This window comes from Erpetoichthys calabaricus, chromosome 2 (assembly GCF_900747795.2).
Source record: "Erpetoichthys calabaricus chromosome 2, fErpCal1.3, whole genome shotgun sequence".
Taxonomy (NCBI): Eukaryota; Metazoa; Chordata; class Cladistia; order Polypteriformes; family Polypteridae; genus Erpetoichthys; species Erpetoichthys calabaricus.
In genome coordinates, this window is record NC_041395.2 from 343,700,416 (window position 1) to 343,717,644 (window position 17,229).

Here is a 17,229-nt window from a genome sequence, read left to right on the forward strand (position 1 = left end):
GTGGAGACTTTGCCTCTTGATGTAGAAAAAAAAAAACTGCAACTTAATATCATTAAAACCAAGGAAATGGTCATTGACTGTCACCATACCAAACTGTATGCTCTATTCACCTATTCAGGGAGCAGATGTGAGGGTAGTGTACTGCTACAAGTACTTTGGGGTCCACATCAATGACAGACTGGACTGGTCCAGGAACACAAAAGAACTGTAGACAAAAATGGCAGGGCACTACTCTTATGTTTTACCTCCACGCCATCTGAAGCAATGACGACAATGAGGATATCAGGCTGTTTCAGCTATGCAGGCATGGGCTCAAGGCTAGATCACCTCCGTTGGCTCAGGCAAGTATCATCATCCAGACCCGCTTCAAACCTCTTCGCTCTCCCACAGTGCCGGCAGTCTCTGGTGATGTATTTGTTACTGGGGATTCAATTGTTCGTAACCTCAACATTTCATTCCCATAAAAAGAAATCTTTTTTTTCTTATTTTCCCAGAGCTCATGTACGAGATACTGTATTATGAGAAGATCGGCGACAGTCTTTGAGAAGCATGAGGACAGGGCCATTGGGACCATCGTAATACACGACATCTGCTCACTCAATTCACAAAGGAGAGGACCCAGGCAGCGAGTGTCTTCATTTCAGTTCCTCTCCCTCTAGGTAAGAAGATCTGATGAATATTACAGTCATCTGCTGGCATTAAACAACTGGCTGAGTGGCTTCTGCAAGCGACAAAACATCGGCTTCGTGGATAACTGGGATCTCTTCTGGGAAAGACCATGTTTCTTTAGGTGAGACTGTCTGCATCCGAACAGATTTGGAGCATCTTCTCCGAAAACATCTCAAAGGTCATTAGTCTTTCCCATCCTAACGCTTCAATAATTCCCTGCTAGGATGTGATAATTCTGTATTGAGCTCAAATTTAGATGTGCACAGTATTAACACTATAATAACAAACCAAAGTATTAAAAAAAAAAAAAAAAAGAAACCCCGGACAAAGCAGTCTAAATGCGAATAACTACTATTTCACCTCTAAATCAGCACTGTATTAAAACTAACTACAGATTAGAAATTAAGTAAAAAATCCACACAAAGTGGCATTAACACGAATAACTTCATTACCATTTCAAGCTGTCTTAACACTCCGATTCATCTCTGCTCTTCCAAGACCTTAAATATGTCCTTACTAAGTTTTAGAGAATTAATCAGCAAGACTTTTTACATTAACAACCTTATTAGGGATAGGAAAAATAGACTCTCTTACATTAAGTGAAACATGGCTTAGCTCGGATGATGACGCAGGTTTAACTGAAACTGCACCTCTGAATTACAGCTTTACTTGTGCAGTTTTCTAAGGCAAGAAAGGCAGCGGTTTAGCAATTATTTACTCAAGCCAATTAAAATGTAAAAATGTCGACTCTGGTACTGTACTTTCACATGTTTTGAAAATCTTGCCATTGTTATTCAAGGTGTGCCCCAGTCACTCGTATTGTCCATTTACAGACCTCCTAAACCTAATGCGTCCTTCCTTGAGGAATTCTCAGACTTAGTATCTATAACAACTAACTTAGACAGATTCATAATTGTTGGCGATTTTAACTTTCATTTCTAAAACCAGTCTGACCTGAAAACAAGAGATTTCATAAACCTCCTGTAATCATTTAACCTCAGCCTGCGCGTCAACGAGCCGACACATAAGGGAGGACACACACTGGATTTAGACATTGCAAAAGGATTAAAATTTTACATGAGGCAGGTTGTGAATATCTGTATATCGCAACACTTTTTCCATATTATTTAATGTAGAAATACTGATAACTACAACTAGTGAGCAGCATATTGTGAAAAAAATGTTACTTTGATATATCTGCAGCTAATATTCTAAACAATCAGTCTGTTTGTGATGATTACCTCAACAACACTAACAATGATTGTGGTGGAAAAGGTGGAAAATTATGCTAAGGTAAGAGAACATGTCAGAGAACTGAGTGTAAATGGAGAAAAACTAAATTGATAGTCCATTATGAATTACTGAAGGAAAGAATAACCAAAAATAACAATGTAGTACGCTTTGAGAGGCAGTTTTATTCTCGACTACTGATTGTCTTCTAAACCAGCTCACTGAATGGAATGCCTCCTAAAAACTACTAGAGAAACTTGCGAGGCTTTTGCTATATATATATTTTTTTTTTTAACACAAAATTAATGACAGTAGAAATAATATAGTACATCCCCCAATAGTTAATCCAACTGAACCCCGGTACTCCATTTTAAGCGAGAAATTATTTCACCAGAACAGATCTACCGAACTACATAGAATAATTTCTCAACAGCAACCCTCCACTTGCATCCTGGACCCAATACCAAAAGGCTTTTTCAAAGAAGTCTCTGTTGTGCTAATTGATGGTGTACTTGACATAGTGAACTCATCATTAGATACGGGGGGTCTTTCTTGGCTGTCTTAAGACTGCAGTTGTCAAACCTCTGCTCAGGAAAAATGATCTTGTCTCCTCTGTTTTTGAGGATTTTAGAAAAATATCTAACCTGTCTTTAAGTAAAATTTTTAAAAAAGTAGTCATTACGCAGCTAAATGATTACTTGAATAAACATTCTATTCTTTACATGTTTCAGTCGGGTTTTAGAACAAATCACAGTACAGAAACTGCACGGATTAAAGTAGTAAATGACTTGTGGGTTAATGGGGACAGAGACCGTGCATCTGTTCCTATTCTCTTAGATTTAAGTGCAGCATTTGACAACAGTGATCACAGTATTCATATAAATTGCTTTAGTCAATAGATGGGCCTCTCCGGCAACATATTAAATTGACTTCAGTCTTACTTAACAGGCAGAAAATTCTTTGTTAGTTGAGCCAATTATACCTCAGAGACCAATGATATTTTATATGGTGTACAACAAGGATCTATTTGGAGTCCACTGCTCTTTTCAATCTATATGCTTCCATTAGGTCAGATTATCTCAAAGGACAAGGCAAGTTACCACAGCTATGCAGACGACACACAGCTTTATTTATTGCTAGCGCCTGACGACCCTGACGCTCTTGGCTCTCCGATCCTGTGTCTTACTTGTATTTCCGATTGGTTGAGCAGTAACTTTCTCAAACTAAATAAGGAGAAAACAGAAATCGAAGTGATTGGCAAAAATGGATATAGTGCGGGTACTAGAAATAACTTTTACACCTAAGGGATCAAGTTTAAGTCAGAGGCAAACAATTTAGGGGTAACTACTGATTCTAACTTAAATTTTAAATCACATATTAAACCGTTTACTAGAACTGCATTTTTTCACTTAACACTAGAATTACCAAAGCCTACGAAAAACCTTGTAAATCCGGCCCACCTTAAATCCCTTCGCACCCCTCTGTCCTGTAAATGTGCCGATAAAGACAAGCAGCCTGCTATTCCATCCCCCCACTGCCGCAGAACATGCACAAAGTTCTCCCAGCTCATGCCTTGATTATCTGGGAGTGAAGTCCTGGAGTTTCAGAGTGGAAATAATAGATTGTTATTTGGATCACATGCATTTCATGTGTGTTCCATTTCTACAATAATCTGTGTAAACACATTCTTTAAACAAACATTTTTCATATTTTAGTAATAAATGACAAAATGTAGGCATAAACTATATAATGTGTGAAGCCTGAAGTCCAATGATCAAATAAACACTTTCACAAAATTTTCAAGGACAATAAAACAGCTTCCATGGCATAGTGGTGAGAATTGCTGACTTGTAATCATGAATCCCCCGGTTCGATCCTGACTGCTTCCTATATTTACCGTTTTCAGTAGTGAGCTGCTCTTATTGTTAACATTATACAGTAAACACATACATTTGGTTTGCGTCTGTAACAGCCGGTGTACATTTATTGTACTTGTAAAAGTTAGCTTTTTTTTTTCACTTTTATTCTCTCAGTCACAAACTAAACTTTGATCTTAACACAACATAACTCAATAAAAATGGGTGACTTTCTGTCTTAGGAAACTCAACAGTTTTAAAGTGGACAACACCATAATGATACTTTTTTTTTTTTTTTACAAGTCCTTATTGAATCCATTGTTACGTTTGTCTTTATCTGTTGGTTTGGCAACCTCAGGAATAAGAGCATATATCATCTTAACAACATTATAAACATTTACAGTAAAATTATCCGTTCACAGCAGACCTCTATCACTGAAATGTATTGCACACAGGTTAGAAAGAATGCCAGTTCAATTCTGTCAGACAGTAGCTATCCTCTTTGCTCTAAATTGCAGCGGTTTCCATCAGGCTGCAGATTTACGTTTCCAAAGGTAAACAGCAACAGTTTTAAGAACTCTCATTCCTCAAGATATAAGCATTTTAATTTCTATTACTTGAATGAATGGTGCTAAATGTTAAATTCTGCATTATTATTTTGTATACAGATGAAAGTAATTATTCTTCTTTGTATTGATATTGAGTGTACTATTATGCAATAACATTGTTCCAGAGACCCAACAGATAAACAGAGACACAACATTTGACAACCAATGTCTTCTGTTTTTGTACTTTCCTGCTTTAAACAAATTTCCCCCTGGCATAAAGTCTACCTAAACCTAAAAGTTGTAACTCCTATTACACTATAAGAGTATTGAATCATCATTTTCCTCCGAGTTCTGCAATTCCTTACTAATCTGTACAATTCTCTGCTCTCTCTTCTGGTGACAATCTGTGCCACCAACTGATCAAGGTACCAAGCTGCCCTCTGTGTTTATGGATTGAATGGCGGGTGTCCCAGATGTCCACATGACCATCATCATCAATTTTTTTACATTTAAATCCTGAAAAGCATAAGGACTGATTTAGAACAACTATGTCAGGTAGAATGCCCAGTGGCGACTGGGCGGTCTTTTGGCCTTGGATTTTGTTTTTTTCTACAGCCTAACTGGAGTTTTCTTTTTGTTTGTGGATCCAATGTCCCAGTGCAATAACAGGGACACTGTGGTGTAAATCCTTCAGAGGTTCTGTCTGTGGTCACTAAAAGATCCCTGGGCATTTTTCAAAAACAGTAGGGTGTGTCCCGATGTTCTGGCGAAATTGCCCATCACGGCCTTGTCCATTTTGGCCACAAATCATCCTCTCTCTCTCACACACACATTAACCACTTAATAGCTAATGTGTGGTAAGCATACTGTCACAAAAATGTCTGCCATCACATCATCCAGTTGGGAGCTAAACAATGGTTGTGCTGGTTGAAGTGGTTCTCCTCTGCCTATGCAAAACCTTTTCAGGTAGGAGAAGAGCAATATATAAATGCAATTATTTAACCATGTTTTCCATATTTAAAATGTGCACACTGAAACTAGCGGCTATATGTTGATCTGATTAAAGGATATAAAAGTACCATTGTTTTAATCAACAGCTGAATGTGAGCATCAGAACTGACAGTAAAACCAACCATCCTTCCAAACTTTAAGCTCAAAAGATGACACTAAGGTTTTTTATGAGTTAAACTACTGTATCCTAGACGGAATAGAAAAATCCAATAAAGTCAATGTTGGGTCGAAATTGACCTGAAAGACATGACAAGATATAAGCTATACTAATTATGGGATGTTTATTTTTTGTTCATTAATTTGGGGAAGTGAAGGTAAAACCATAAAGGTTCATCCTGACCAAACCCAGGGTGCTTTTACTGATTTCAAATACAACAAACAATGGGTCAAATTTGAGTCAAAGACAATATGAGGGTTAACAGAAACCAAACCTAAAACCTAGAGTGCATTTTTGGTCAGCCTCAAGGTGAGAGTTAATCTAACAATGTATTTCATGGTCCACTGATGGGTTCATGCATTTGTGTCACTAAGTTATTCAATGATAATTCGGATAACATTATTCATGCAGTAAAAAGAACATAAAAGAGGAATATGACAATGTTTTTGCTACTTGGAAAAAATGCAGAAAATTCTGAATGCATCTCCAGCAAATTCATCGCATATAGGTGACCCCAGAACTGCCACAGCCGCACCCACTGCTAATTAAAGAACTTCAAGTATGCCTAAACTGTTTATAGGAAGCAAAAGCCACTACTGTAAAAGACTTCTGTTGATGAAAAAAAGTGTTGAAAACCAGGAGTCTACAAAAATGGGAAAACATTTTTTCTGTTATTTAATACAGTATAACTCAGATTATCCATGCACTGTTTTACCAAGTTTATCCAAGGCAATCCTGTAAGTGTAATACACTGCTTTTCTCATGATTCATAAAAGCCTTATCATGAATAAAGTACAGAGCACGTAAATACTATGCTTTTAACCTCGACTGTACTAACCTAAGTTGCGAGGAGCTGGTGACTGTGGGAATGTGGCTGTGACTCACTCACCCATTGGCTATTGTCAGTGTCTTGCCAACAATGACCATGTACATATGCTCTACTGTGCTGTTCACTTGGGATTTTTGTGTTTTTACATTTCAAAGTGCTATGGTAAACGTCAAACCTGTATTCTGTGCCTCAGATGTGAGTGCTTCAGGGCATGTGATAAACAGAGCACTCCATCAATCGGCTGTGCAGAGGCTATCTATGACCGGTGTGAGTGACGTGCTTCCCTGGTGACATCAGCTGATCTCTCTATGTCAGCCCTCACCTTCTCTGCTCTGCATCACCACTACAGCGGCCATTTGTTTCGTTCATGTTTTTAGCTATCCGTGGTAGCATCGGTCCACATTAACTTGGATAACTGGAGTTCTACTGTATTTCAATCACAGAAAGACAAATGACTTCCAGGTTGAAAACCCATAATCATACTGTTTGAAAAACCAGAATCTCAGAAATGAATAGCCATATTATAGTTAAATACATGTCACCTGCAAGCACTGCAAAATACTAACCTGACTTGCAAGTCTTCCCATCCTCCTGTAGTTTGACACCAGTCGGACATGCACAGCTATAGAAAGGCTCTTGTGGTGACAATAAACATAAATGAGTGCATCCACCATTGTTCTCTTCACAGGGTGTTCGAACTACAAAGAGAAATAAATACATTTTAATGACTGGACATTAAACAGAGACTAGCACAGATTGTTGTCATCTTTAAAAGAAAATTAAACAAAGCCAATTTTATGTAAAATGCTTTCAAGTAACAATCAACTTATGTATAACCTATTAAATTTTTTATGCGGCTCAAACTCTCTTAACTCATACCCTCTAGGTATGAGCATGCCAACAAGGTTAAGCACATCAGTTTAAGATTGTTATGCCAAAAGCAACCTCCACAGCAACTTGCACTTGAGTCTTCTCATAAAAGCTCCAACGTATTGGCTTATGATGAAAAGTTTCTATAAGTTGCACATGTTTCATTTTTTATCTCATAATCAATATACAGAACATCAAAGATGCAAAGTATATCTGGCCAATTTCTGTGTGCTTTTTTCAAAAATGAAGAACAATTTATGTATTTTGTTTTCATTTCAAAAGAAAGACACCCCCCCCACCACCACCCTTTATAAATTCTTTTGCTGGACCTTGGGATTTTTGATCTGTAGTCATGATAGATTTAAGAGAGAAAACATTAAACAGGGAAAAAAAATGCTTAGCTGTAGAAAATAACGGAGTCCAAGAATAAGAAAGGTATGCAAACTTGTGCCAGTAGGTATTATTGTTTCCTTATGGAGAAAAGTTTTAAGTGTTTTGTATTAACACAGATGCAGACTGAGCTGCAAAGTATTTGTGTGAGTAAATAAACTTAACCTACACATTCAAACAGAGCAGCATGAGGAGTAGCATAAGGTGCAAGGCAGGAATTGTGGAAAAGACTGGCAGTTCATCTTATAGCTCACTCACACCAGGTCAACCTAAAGGAATTAACCCTAGCATGAACGTCTATGTGGGAGGAAAGAAGAATGCCTAGAGAAAAACTACAGAATTCCTAAGAATCTATAAACTTCATAGAGACAGTGGTCAGGCCGGGAGAGAAACCGTGCCACCTGAGTAACAACCAACAATTGAAAGGAATGAGCACAGCTACTTATTTGTCAGAACTGAGTTTCTTCCTCCAAAGGAAGACAAACCTCCCTGAAGATACCTCAAGCCAAGACTTCAAATAAAATCCACGTACATTTTGTTTCAATTAACAAGAGCCCTCAGAAGAGTGAAAGTTCTTTAATGAGTCCAGGAAAGAGCTATTCTCCCTTTGAGAAGGCACACACTAAAGCAGTAACACCATGAAGTTTATAATAAATGAGAAATACAAATCATTAGCACTGCTACACTTTGGAAAAAGCAGATTAAAAAATACAGAGATACACAATGAGATTAAAATAATACTCTTAACTTCTCCACTGAAAATTTTTATACATTAGGAATGGAATACTAGTGATATTAATTTTTAAAAAGATGGATCTTATAAAAAGCAATCACTAATGGCAAGGTGACAGCTGGAGTCTTGGAGATCTCAAGATGCTTTGGGGAAGAGTGTACTATACTTAAGTGAATATTAATTTCATATTGTATCAAGTATATTATATCTTGCTAACTTTTCATATTGTATTATATATTGTGCACCTTGCTAACCATTTTCTGTCTATTCTTTATAAACATTAATATAAACTATTTTTAATAAAAAGACCCTAAAGTGATCTTCTTTTGAACTTGGAATGTCCTTTCCTATTACAATAAAATCTTTTTTTTTTTTCTTTAATTATTATTATACCTCCATGTCAAATACAGTTTTGAGCAAAGAACACAAATCACAACAGACACGTACTGTATGGCTGCCTTTCTGAACTCAGAACTTGGATATCCATGGGCGAATAGATCCCATTGAGTATTTCCTTTCTCTTCTCCCCTGTCTTCTTGTCACAGGCATGAATCGAACGGGTTTGCCAGTCAGTCCAATATAAAGTATCGCCGAATAAAGTTAATGCAAATGGATGCGTCAATGTTCCTTTAACCACTGTTTGCCTGTTGAAGAATAAAAAAACCAAAAAAAAAAAAAAACACAGTAGATTATTTTTTTTGAAATTGAGTACAGTTAGTCAGTTTTGAAGTGGTTCATTTTTATAAGAACAGAACATGCTAGTAAAACACAAGACAATATTTGATCACAATGTTAAAAAAAGGCAAAAAAAAAAACTTTTTTTTTTTTTTTAGTCAAATGAGTTTAACGACCATAGACAGCCACAGTACAGTAGAATATGAGGAAACCACTATGAACGCAGCCTGATTATATTGTAGCTACATCTATTCATCAAATAATCCTTTTACAGAGATAAATGTGCTATTTAAGTGGAAAACAACAATTAGATGTAGCCTCACAGTGTTGGGCTAATTCATTTAACCAGTCAGATTTGAGATCTTCATTTTGTCGCCTTCTATCAATCTGTTCAGGGTAAGAACGATAGACAGACGAGCCAGAGAGAAAATAACTGAGACCCAGGAGAAACTGCTGTATTATAGCTCATAATGCACAAAAGCTACACTGAATACACACAAAAATGAAATAGTAATATAAACAAAAATAGTATCATAGTCTTGTTTTGCAGGTTGTTCAGTGTATTTCAATTCAATTCTTTATTGTCATTTGTACAAGTACCATGTACAATGAAATGCTTGCTTGCATGTGCCCCCGCAGACAGTGAACACAGACAAAAACACACAATAAATAAATGAATATAAATAAGTAAATAAATAAAACCAGAATCCAAGGAGTAAATAGAAACAGTGGCCAGACTTAACGTAACTTAAGATCCTGCCATATTACACATTTCCAGTGATACTCAGTTGGTGAGTTCACTTATATAAGCTTGGAAAGTCAGAGGCAGTCCTGGCACAAACTAATGACAGAGTCGTGTAGTCGGACATATCCAGCAACTCAGTTTTGACTGCTGTGCTACTCACTCAGACAAAATAAAACAGGTTTGATTTTGTTTTAAGGTGTAGGGGTCGTGTGTGTGTGTATATATAAGAGCTGACAACCAATAAGAGCTTGCCCATAGGACCATACAAAGCAAATCTCCATTGTTCCTCATTCTTTGTAACTGTTTTATAAGTCCATATAACACAATTACAAAGAATGAGGAACAATGGAGATTTGAAACTGACAAATGGAAGAGAGACCCCATCTGTCTAATGTCACGTTTTATATACCACAACAGAATGGAAAGGGCAGAGACTGCAGCTGAAGTTGACATATCTGTAAAGGCTTTAGACTGGCACTGTCTCCATCAAGCAGCGCATAATAGGCTGTTAGAGAAAGTGGTGAGCTCACTATACTTTGGAAATGAGAAACTGTGCTGGAAAATCATCATGGAGTCTGCAATTTGTCATGCCCTGTGAATTCTAGTCATGTAATCAACATCATCAGGGAATAAGACTGGCTACTACAGTCTTCAAGGTTGACATTCCCTCCAACAAGAAGTCAAGTAATACAATATGGGCTTTAGCCAACATCCTTCCCTATGCTACTGTCTCCAGAGTATCTAGAAAAGTCCCCAGAACAGAGCAAGAGCAACCCCCAATTAACCTATTAAGCTGGCAACTACGCCGGAAGGGATCTTACTCTGCTGGGCCCTATGAGCTAGGCCCTTGACCTGAAAATTGCTCCAGGGATGCTGTACAATGGCTGACTCCACACTCTAACCCCCAAAAGGCATGGATAAAGACAATTTCTCCTCAGGGATTAGCAAAAGAATATCAAATCAAAAAAGTAAAAATAAAAAATCTCCAGTTCTTATACTACTGCCCCAACATGCCACTGTGCAAAAGACAGATGATGACAGCCTACTGTTTTCAGCTGAAGATGGATAAGTCTTAAATAGGAATTGGTGCAAAACAAATAGAAATTGCAGCCAAAATCAAGAACAAAGTATAGTATGGCATAATCAGAAAAATAAACCTAAAACCTAATGCATTTGGGATGAGTTCTGATAAGTAGATGAAGCTTGATGATACCTAAGAATCCCTTAGTAAAACAAAATGTGATACTCCCACAGTTGCTAATTGCTCTTTAATCCCAAATTCAAAATACACAAAAGGAAAAATGAGTTTGCATCAATTATAAAGTTTTAAGAAACAGGGGACCATAAATTCACACAAAGGAGAGAAGTGCAAACATAAGAATACATCTGGATTACAATTTCTAAAGATTTTGCACTGTTCCAGTAAATTAATTCTTAATATTCACTAATCTAAGCAGGAATCCATGTAAGTCAATCACAGACGTAAATCATGGAAATGCTACTTTTATCATCCATTTTCCTGATGAGGGATACAGAAGTGATATGCTAACCTAACTTGGCAAGACCAGTATGCAAAATCCTTGCTCCTTCTGGGGAGACCATCTGCTGTCTGCTCTTTACATGAGAATAACCTTATTTGTTCTCAAAATGTGCAATATTAACTTAAGGTGCAACACTCTGTACTTTAGCTTGATACACTATACACTATTATATTTACATGATTACTTTTATACGTGCTCTTAGTGTAACATGTCCCTTGTCTGTTGTTAAGTTGTAACATAAGTAATTTCCTTTGGGATTAATAAAGTTTTCTAATTCTGAACCCTTCAATAATATATCTTGTGTGTCTTGGGTCATGTCTCATATACACCAATGCAGACGGCACTAAGGAACTATTCTTGACAACACCAGATGTACCCTTCAGGTCCTACTACAGTATATTATCAAGTTACTTCTTCTGCCACCAATAGTGTGCCCTCCCACACTGTGCAAAAGCCTCATTTCTGACTACTTGCACCTGTGACCTTATCCTTTCATTCATTATCCACAGCTTCAGTCCACAGACAGTAGGGAGGATGTGGATAATTTTGTGGTTCAAACAGAAGTCAGTGAACCAGACCAGCAAGATTGAGAACAGCTGAAATGATAAACGGTTGTTTCATTTGGTTATTGTTGGAATTTGTAAGTCAGAATTAATGTGGCCCATGAGAAGCTGTGCATGGAAAGCTCTCTGTATTGAAAGTAAGTCCTTGTGTACATCCATTATTCATGTGAAACGTTTTTACCTAATAATGTGAAATGGCTTCTTGTGAGGGTCACTTCAGTTTCCATTATTTGTGCCATCTGAAAAACTCAGGTGAGATATGGGACTTAATACTTTGTACATAAGCAGGGCTTTGGGTGATTATCATACCACTGCATGCCCAACCTACCTGGAAAGGGGTCTCTCTTTGAACTGCCTTTCCCAAGGTTTCTTCCATTTTTTCCCTACAAGGTTTTTTTTTTGGGAGTTTTTCCTTGTCTTCTTAGAGAGTCAAGGCTGGAGGGCTGTCAAGAGGCAGGGCCTGTTAAAGCCCATTGCAGCACTTCTTTTGTGATTTTGGGCTATACAAAAATAAATTGTATTGTATTGTATACCTGGACCCTAAGAGAAAAACTCTCTTGTTCATTTTATAAATAGGTACTATAACCACAACCCAAGTGTTATTCCCATTCTTACAAACAATTCTGAGGCACATTAACCAAGATGTCCCTATAAAGATCAGTGTGTTCAGCATCTCTGGTCAATCTCTATCAACTCAGAAGCTCTGCCACTACAGAGCTTTTTAACCAACAGTGATTATTATAGAAAATGTATATTTGTCCATCAATGTCCTTTCAACATTAGTCTTAGAAATAAAAAATACAAGTTTTTAATAATTGTAAGTAGCTTAGTAGCCCACATTTACTTGTTAGCATAAAGGCTGTTAGCTTTTTTGCTTGCAAACGGCCTGCCTCTCTTTCTTGCTGCTAAATTACAAACTTCAGTCAAGGACACTAGACTTTGAGAGAGCTAAACAGGTCATTGTTCTAAGAAATGCAGCTGCTGAGATTTTAACCTTAAGAGCTAAACAGCCCTTTAGTTTGCTTTTTCTATGTGGCCATATACAACAACAACATTTATTTATATAGCACATTTTCATACAAAAAGTAGCTCAAAGTGCTTTACATAATGAAGAAAAATAAAAGACAAAATAAGAAATTAAAATAAGACAACATTAGTTAACATAGAAAAGGAGTAAGGTCCGATGGCCAGGGTGGACAGAAAAAACAAAAAAACTCCAGAAAGCTGGAGAAAAAAATAAAATCTGTAGGGGTTCCATGTGGTCCATATATTTAATAATTCAAGATCAGGGTTAGTTAATTGACTTGCATATGTTCCCAGTATTCTGTCATTTCAAATACTGTGGCCAAACAACAACTCTACACAATCTGCCAATATACTTCTGCATTTCTAACACACACTTACCTCTATGCCACAAACCACACACGACAAAGGATAGCATTAAATATGAATGTGTATGATGTAATAAATTAAGTACTATGCTACTCCAGGTCAACGATCATCTATTTCCACAATTTTTTTTTTTTTTTTTTAAAAAGGCAAATACTAGGCATTACTATTGATGCTTTTTCTCAACAGTCATAAATCTTAACATTTAAACGTGATTTAGATTTTCGCTGAATTAAAATGGTCCATTCAATATAATAACCCATCTAGAAAAAACATGATTTTAAAAATACCTTTAAAGGCTTTTTCTCATGAGTTGACAATTCAGATAACTTTAACAATCATGGGAATCAATCAACGCTCTTTAGTTTGTGCTGTTAGGTTCCTTGAGTTCATGACACAATGAGGGCTGCATTAAGTTCCTACACAAATAATAATAACAATTCATTACATTTATATAGCGCTTTTCTCAGTACTCAAAGCGCTGTCCACACAGGGAGGAACCGGGAAGCAAACCCACAATCTTCCACAGTCTACTTACTGCAAAGCAGCAGCACTACCACTGCGCCACCTGTGAGGACTCTGTTCACCTTGCAAGACTGCAATCCTGATAAACTGAAAAGCCCCTTTTCTACCAAATGGCTGCAGTAAACACCGATGCTTACTTTTTTGTGAAATCATAAAAATCAGGTTAAAACAAAAAAATCTGTTTCATTGCCTATAGTGATAGCTACAAAAACAGCTTTGCTCATTAACTCAGAGACAATTTACATTACATTTCTATTATTATTAGTTATTAAGCAGTTCGCATACGTTTGCAATCTGAGATTTTTCTTCTTTTTTTGCATATAACAAAGACATATGCTTTACATTTGCCAGTCCAACAGATTGCACATCACAAACATTAACACTGCAATCTTTTTTTCGTGTCTGCCGTTTCTATAGGAGGGTGACAATGAGTTAAATTCCAATGGATGTTTTTCAAATGTTGACAAGCAATAAGCAAAAGGAATCAATGAAAACCACAGACAACAAAAACAGCAAAAAAAAAAAAACAGTACGAGGAAAGTTCGAAGAAAGAGATTTTTTTTACAACGTTTCTGTTTGGGTATCGTTGTGCAAACGTGCACAACTGAGCTGCGACCACAGATCTAACTGCTCTGTGGATGATTCGTTCAAGCATTTCAAGGTCACTTCGTTGTAATGAAAGCATCTGTTGAATGTACTTCGTAGTAAAGCAATTTCTATAGACTCATGTCATATGGGGAAACTGTCGGGACCATAAAAATACTTTGTTGTAATAGTCTCTCACCTCTGTCTCTCTCCTCTCTCTGCACCGCTGCAAAGCCCCGCCCGCCAAGCGTTCTGAAAAGTCTGAGTGAGTCGCCGTTGCCGGCAGCTCTCTCGCGGCCCGGCTGTCAGACGGCTGCGGACCGGTAGTGGGCCGCGAACCGGGGGTTGGGGACCCCTGCTCTAGCAGACAGTAGAGTTGACAAAAAACTCTCTTCTCATTCCTATTCTAACTGTAAAGGATGGGTGAGAAGCAATGGTGGAGTGCTGGATTCAATACTGATTCTGAATAATACACTTTAATAACAGAAATACATTTCAGATAAATGAGACACATGCTGGTACCTTTTCCACTGTTCTCTATAAGTGTACAAAACAAGTGTTCGTAACTGGTCATTGACTTGCACTGAACCAAACAGCCTCTATGACTGGTCAGTATTCAAGGGGAGGATAGAGAGGTAGTGCACTTATACAAGTACTTGGGGGTCCACAGTAATGACAGGTGGGACTGGTCTCGGAACACATAAGGGCAGTGCAGGCTCTTTTCCCTCAAGAGTGTATTTCTTCAACTCTTTGAGGGCTGCATACTTTTTCCAGAAAACAGTTTCTGAAAAGCAATGGTTTCACACAGAAATCAACATAAAATGTCTGTTGCTGCATGCAGTGGCTGCCAGTTTGCCAAGCATATGCGGCAGGCTTACTTCCAGGCTGTCTTTGCGTGGCTGGGACAAAGTCATAGTGCATTGCAATCTGGTTTCTACCTCTTATTGTAGAGTGACAGTCCTCCCTGGCGAACATTGTCAGTACAACGATTAGTTGGGGACCAATCAGCTGAAGCTGGAACCTCACATTTGTTTTCAATCACTTGTATCAATTTCTGAGTCTGACAAGTCCTGTTCCAGTTCAGAGATAATAGGCAAAACGTCATCCACGGAGTATTTTACTTTACGCATTCGCTTTGATCTCTTGCCAGATGTCACTGCCAATTTTGCTGTTGTATGCGCCTTGCTACTCACACGAGCACAGGAAATGTCTGTCAAACCCATGAATCTAACTTTCCTTCTAGCAACAAGCATAACAGTTGGTTTTGTCACAGTTTACAGTCGATTACCATCGTCAACTCCTCGTTTTGACAAAAAGTCGACATCAGCCCTGAAAGAGTTAATATGGAAAGTGACATGTTTCAAATCTTCTATAACTCTGAAGGCCAGTGAGGTGTGCTGGGCTGATAACATAACTTCAGGAGAGGCCCACCGAATCAACAGATTAATCAAAAGGGCAAGCTCAGCTATAGGACACACTCTGGACCCTTTGGAGGACATAGTGAAGGAGAGGGAGAATTACAACAAAACTGGGTGCCATTAGGAACAACACTACACATTCTCTCTCTGACACAATAACACTGTTGACTTTCAGCTAATGAATTATTCAGAAGTGCATCCAGAAATGCAATTGGGGCTCCTTTATACCAACAGCAATAGGTCTGCATAAGGCTTCACTGAGACTGTGACAGCGAAGTCAGAACTTTTCATTTTTTTTTCTTTTTAATTTCCTTGCATTATAGTCATTGTGGTGTGTGTTCAGACCAAAGTATGTGTGTATATTTATTTGCTTACCTATTTATTTAAAGAATTTCTGTAAAAGGCCAAATTCCCTTCTCCCCAGGGACAAATAAAGTTCTCTCTATTTAAAACTTAAGGCCCTGTCACATAATACAACTTTTCCAGCATTTTTCAGTTGCAGAGGACTATGACATGATTTTAGTTAAGTTAAAGGTAATTACAGCACGATCCCCTGATAGTCGGTCCTGTAGTTTGACATACTCAGTAACTCCATCCAACCAGTTTACGACTCTCCACGACTAAATCCAAATTCAGTCATAGGGGCGAGAGCTGGGATCCAATGAGCGCTCAAGATAGAAGTACAATGCATATAATGTATTTAGGAGGAATAAGGAACATGGGTGTTTCAGATTGTGCAAACAGAACAGAGGCTTCTGTGTCGGACATCTCGTGTTTCACATACTATATGAGAATTTGGAAAAAGTAAAAATGGCCAAGATTGCAGCTGAACTCACTGTACCTCAAAAATGTTACTGCAGCACTGCTTTTATCTGGCAGCACATTGGGGCCTGTCAGAAAAAGGGGTGAGCTCACTAGACTTTATAAATATTGGCAATGTGGTGGAAAGTCACCATTGAGTCATGTGATCCTCTGGCAATGAGATCAGCAAATGCTGTCCCTTCTGCCTAGAGTTTGTGCAGTGTGCCAACTAGCTTTAATACCGCCACTGCACCTCCACTGGTTTCACCTCAGCACGAGCACACACCCCACCCTTGCTGGTAAAACACAGCAGCTATGAAAGGAATGGCTAATCTTAGAAAGCAAACAAACTTCTACAAACTGAGCAGTGTTGATTGGCAAAAGTCGTCAAAGCTTTTTTTTTTTTTTTGCAGCGAATACAGCATATTCAACCTTGTTTGCTTAATATTTTCCTGGAAATTATCCTTGTAGCTGGGTTTGATGGCCAAGCACAGTACCCAATGCTCCATGATACATTTAAGACCAGTGTGACATCACAGAGTTAGAGCAGCCATACACAAAACTTTCACACATGCACACTGTTACCGATTTGCTTCGGGGTTGTGCGATGTCACAACCTGATCAATACTCCAGCCTTCTACTCTGGATGTGTTTAAAAAATAAAAAAACTGGCAGTATTTTCATTTAAGGGATA

The 17,229-nt window shown here is 37.9% G+C and overlaps 1 protein-coding gene across 4 annotated transcripts in view; it reads right to left on the reverse strand.

The window, feature by feature from the left end:
• Window positions 1-17,229, reverse strand: part of lrp5 (low density lipoprotein receptor-related protein 5) — a 194,594-nt gene that overhangs the window by 110,138 nt on the left and 67,227 nt on the right. For all 4 annotated transcript variants that reach the window (XM_051923358.1, XM_028796067.2, XM_028796068.2 and 1 more), the window contains exons 4-5: window positions 8,741-8,937; window positions 6,867-6,998 (exon numbers count right to left, since the gene is read on the reverse strand). In XM_051923358.1, coding sequence (XP_051779318.1) covers window positions 6,867-6,998; window positions 8,741-8,937 — 329 coding nt within the window. The remainder of the gene's footprint in view (window positions 1-6,866; window positions 6,999-8,740; window positions 8,938-17,229) is intronic.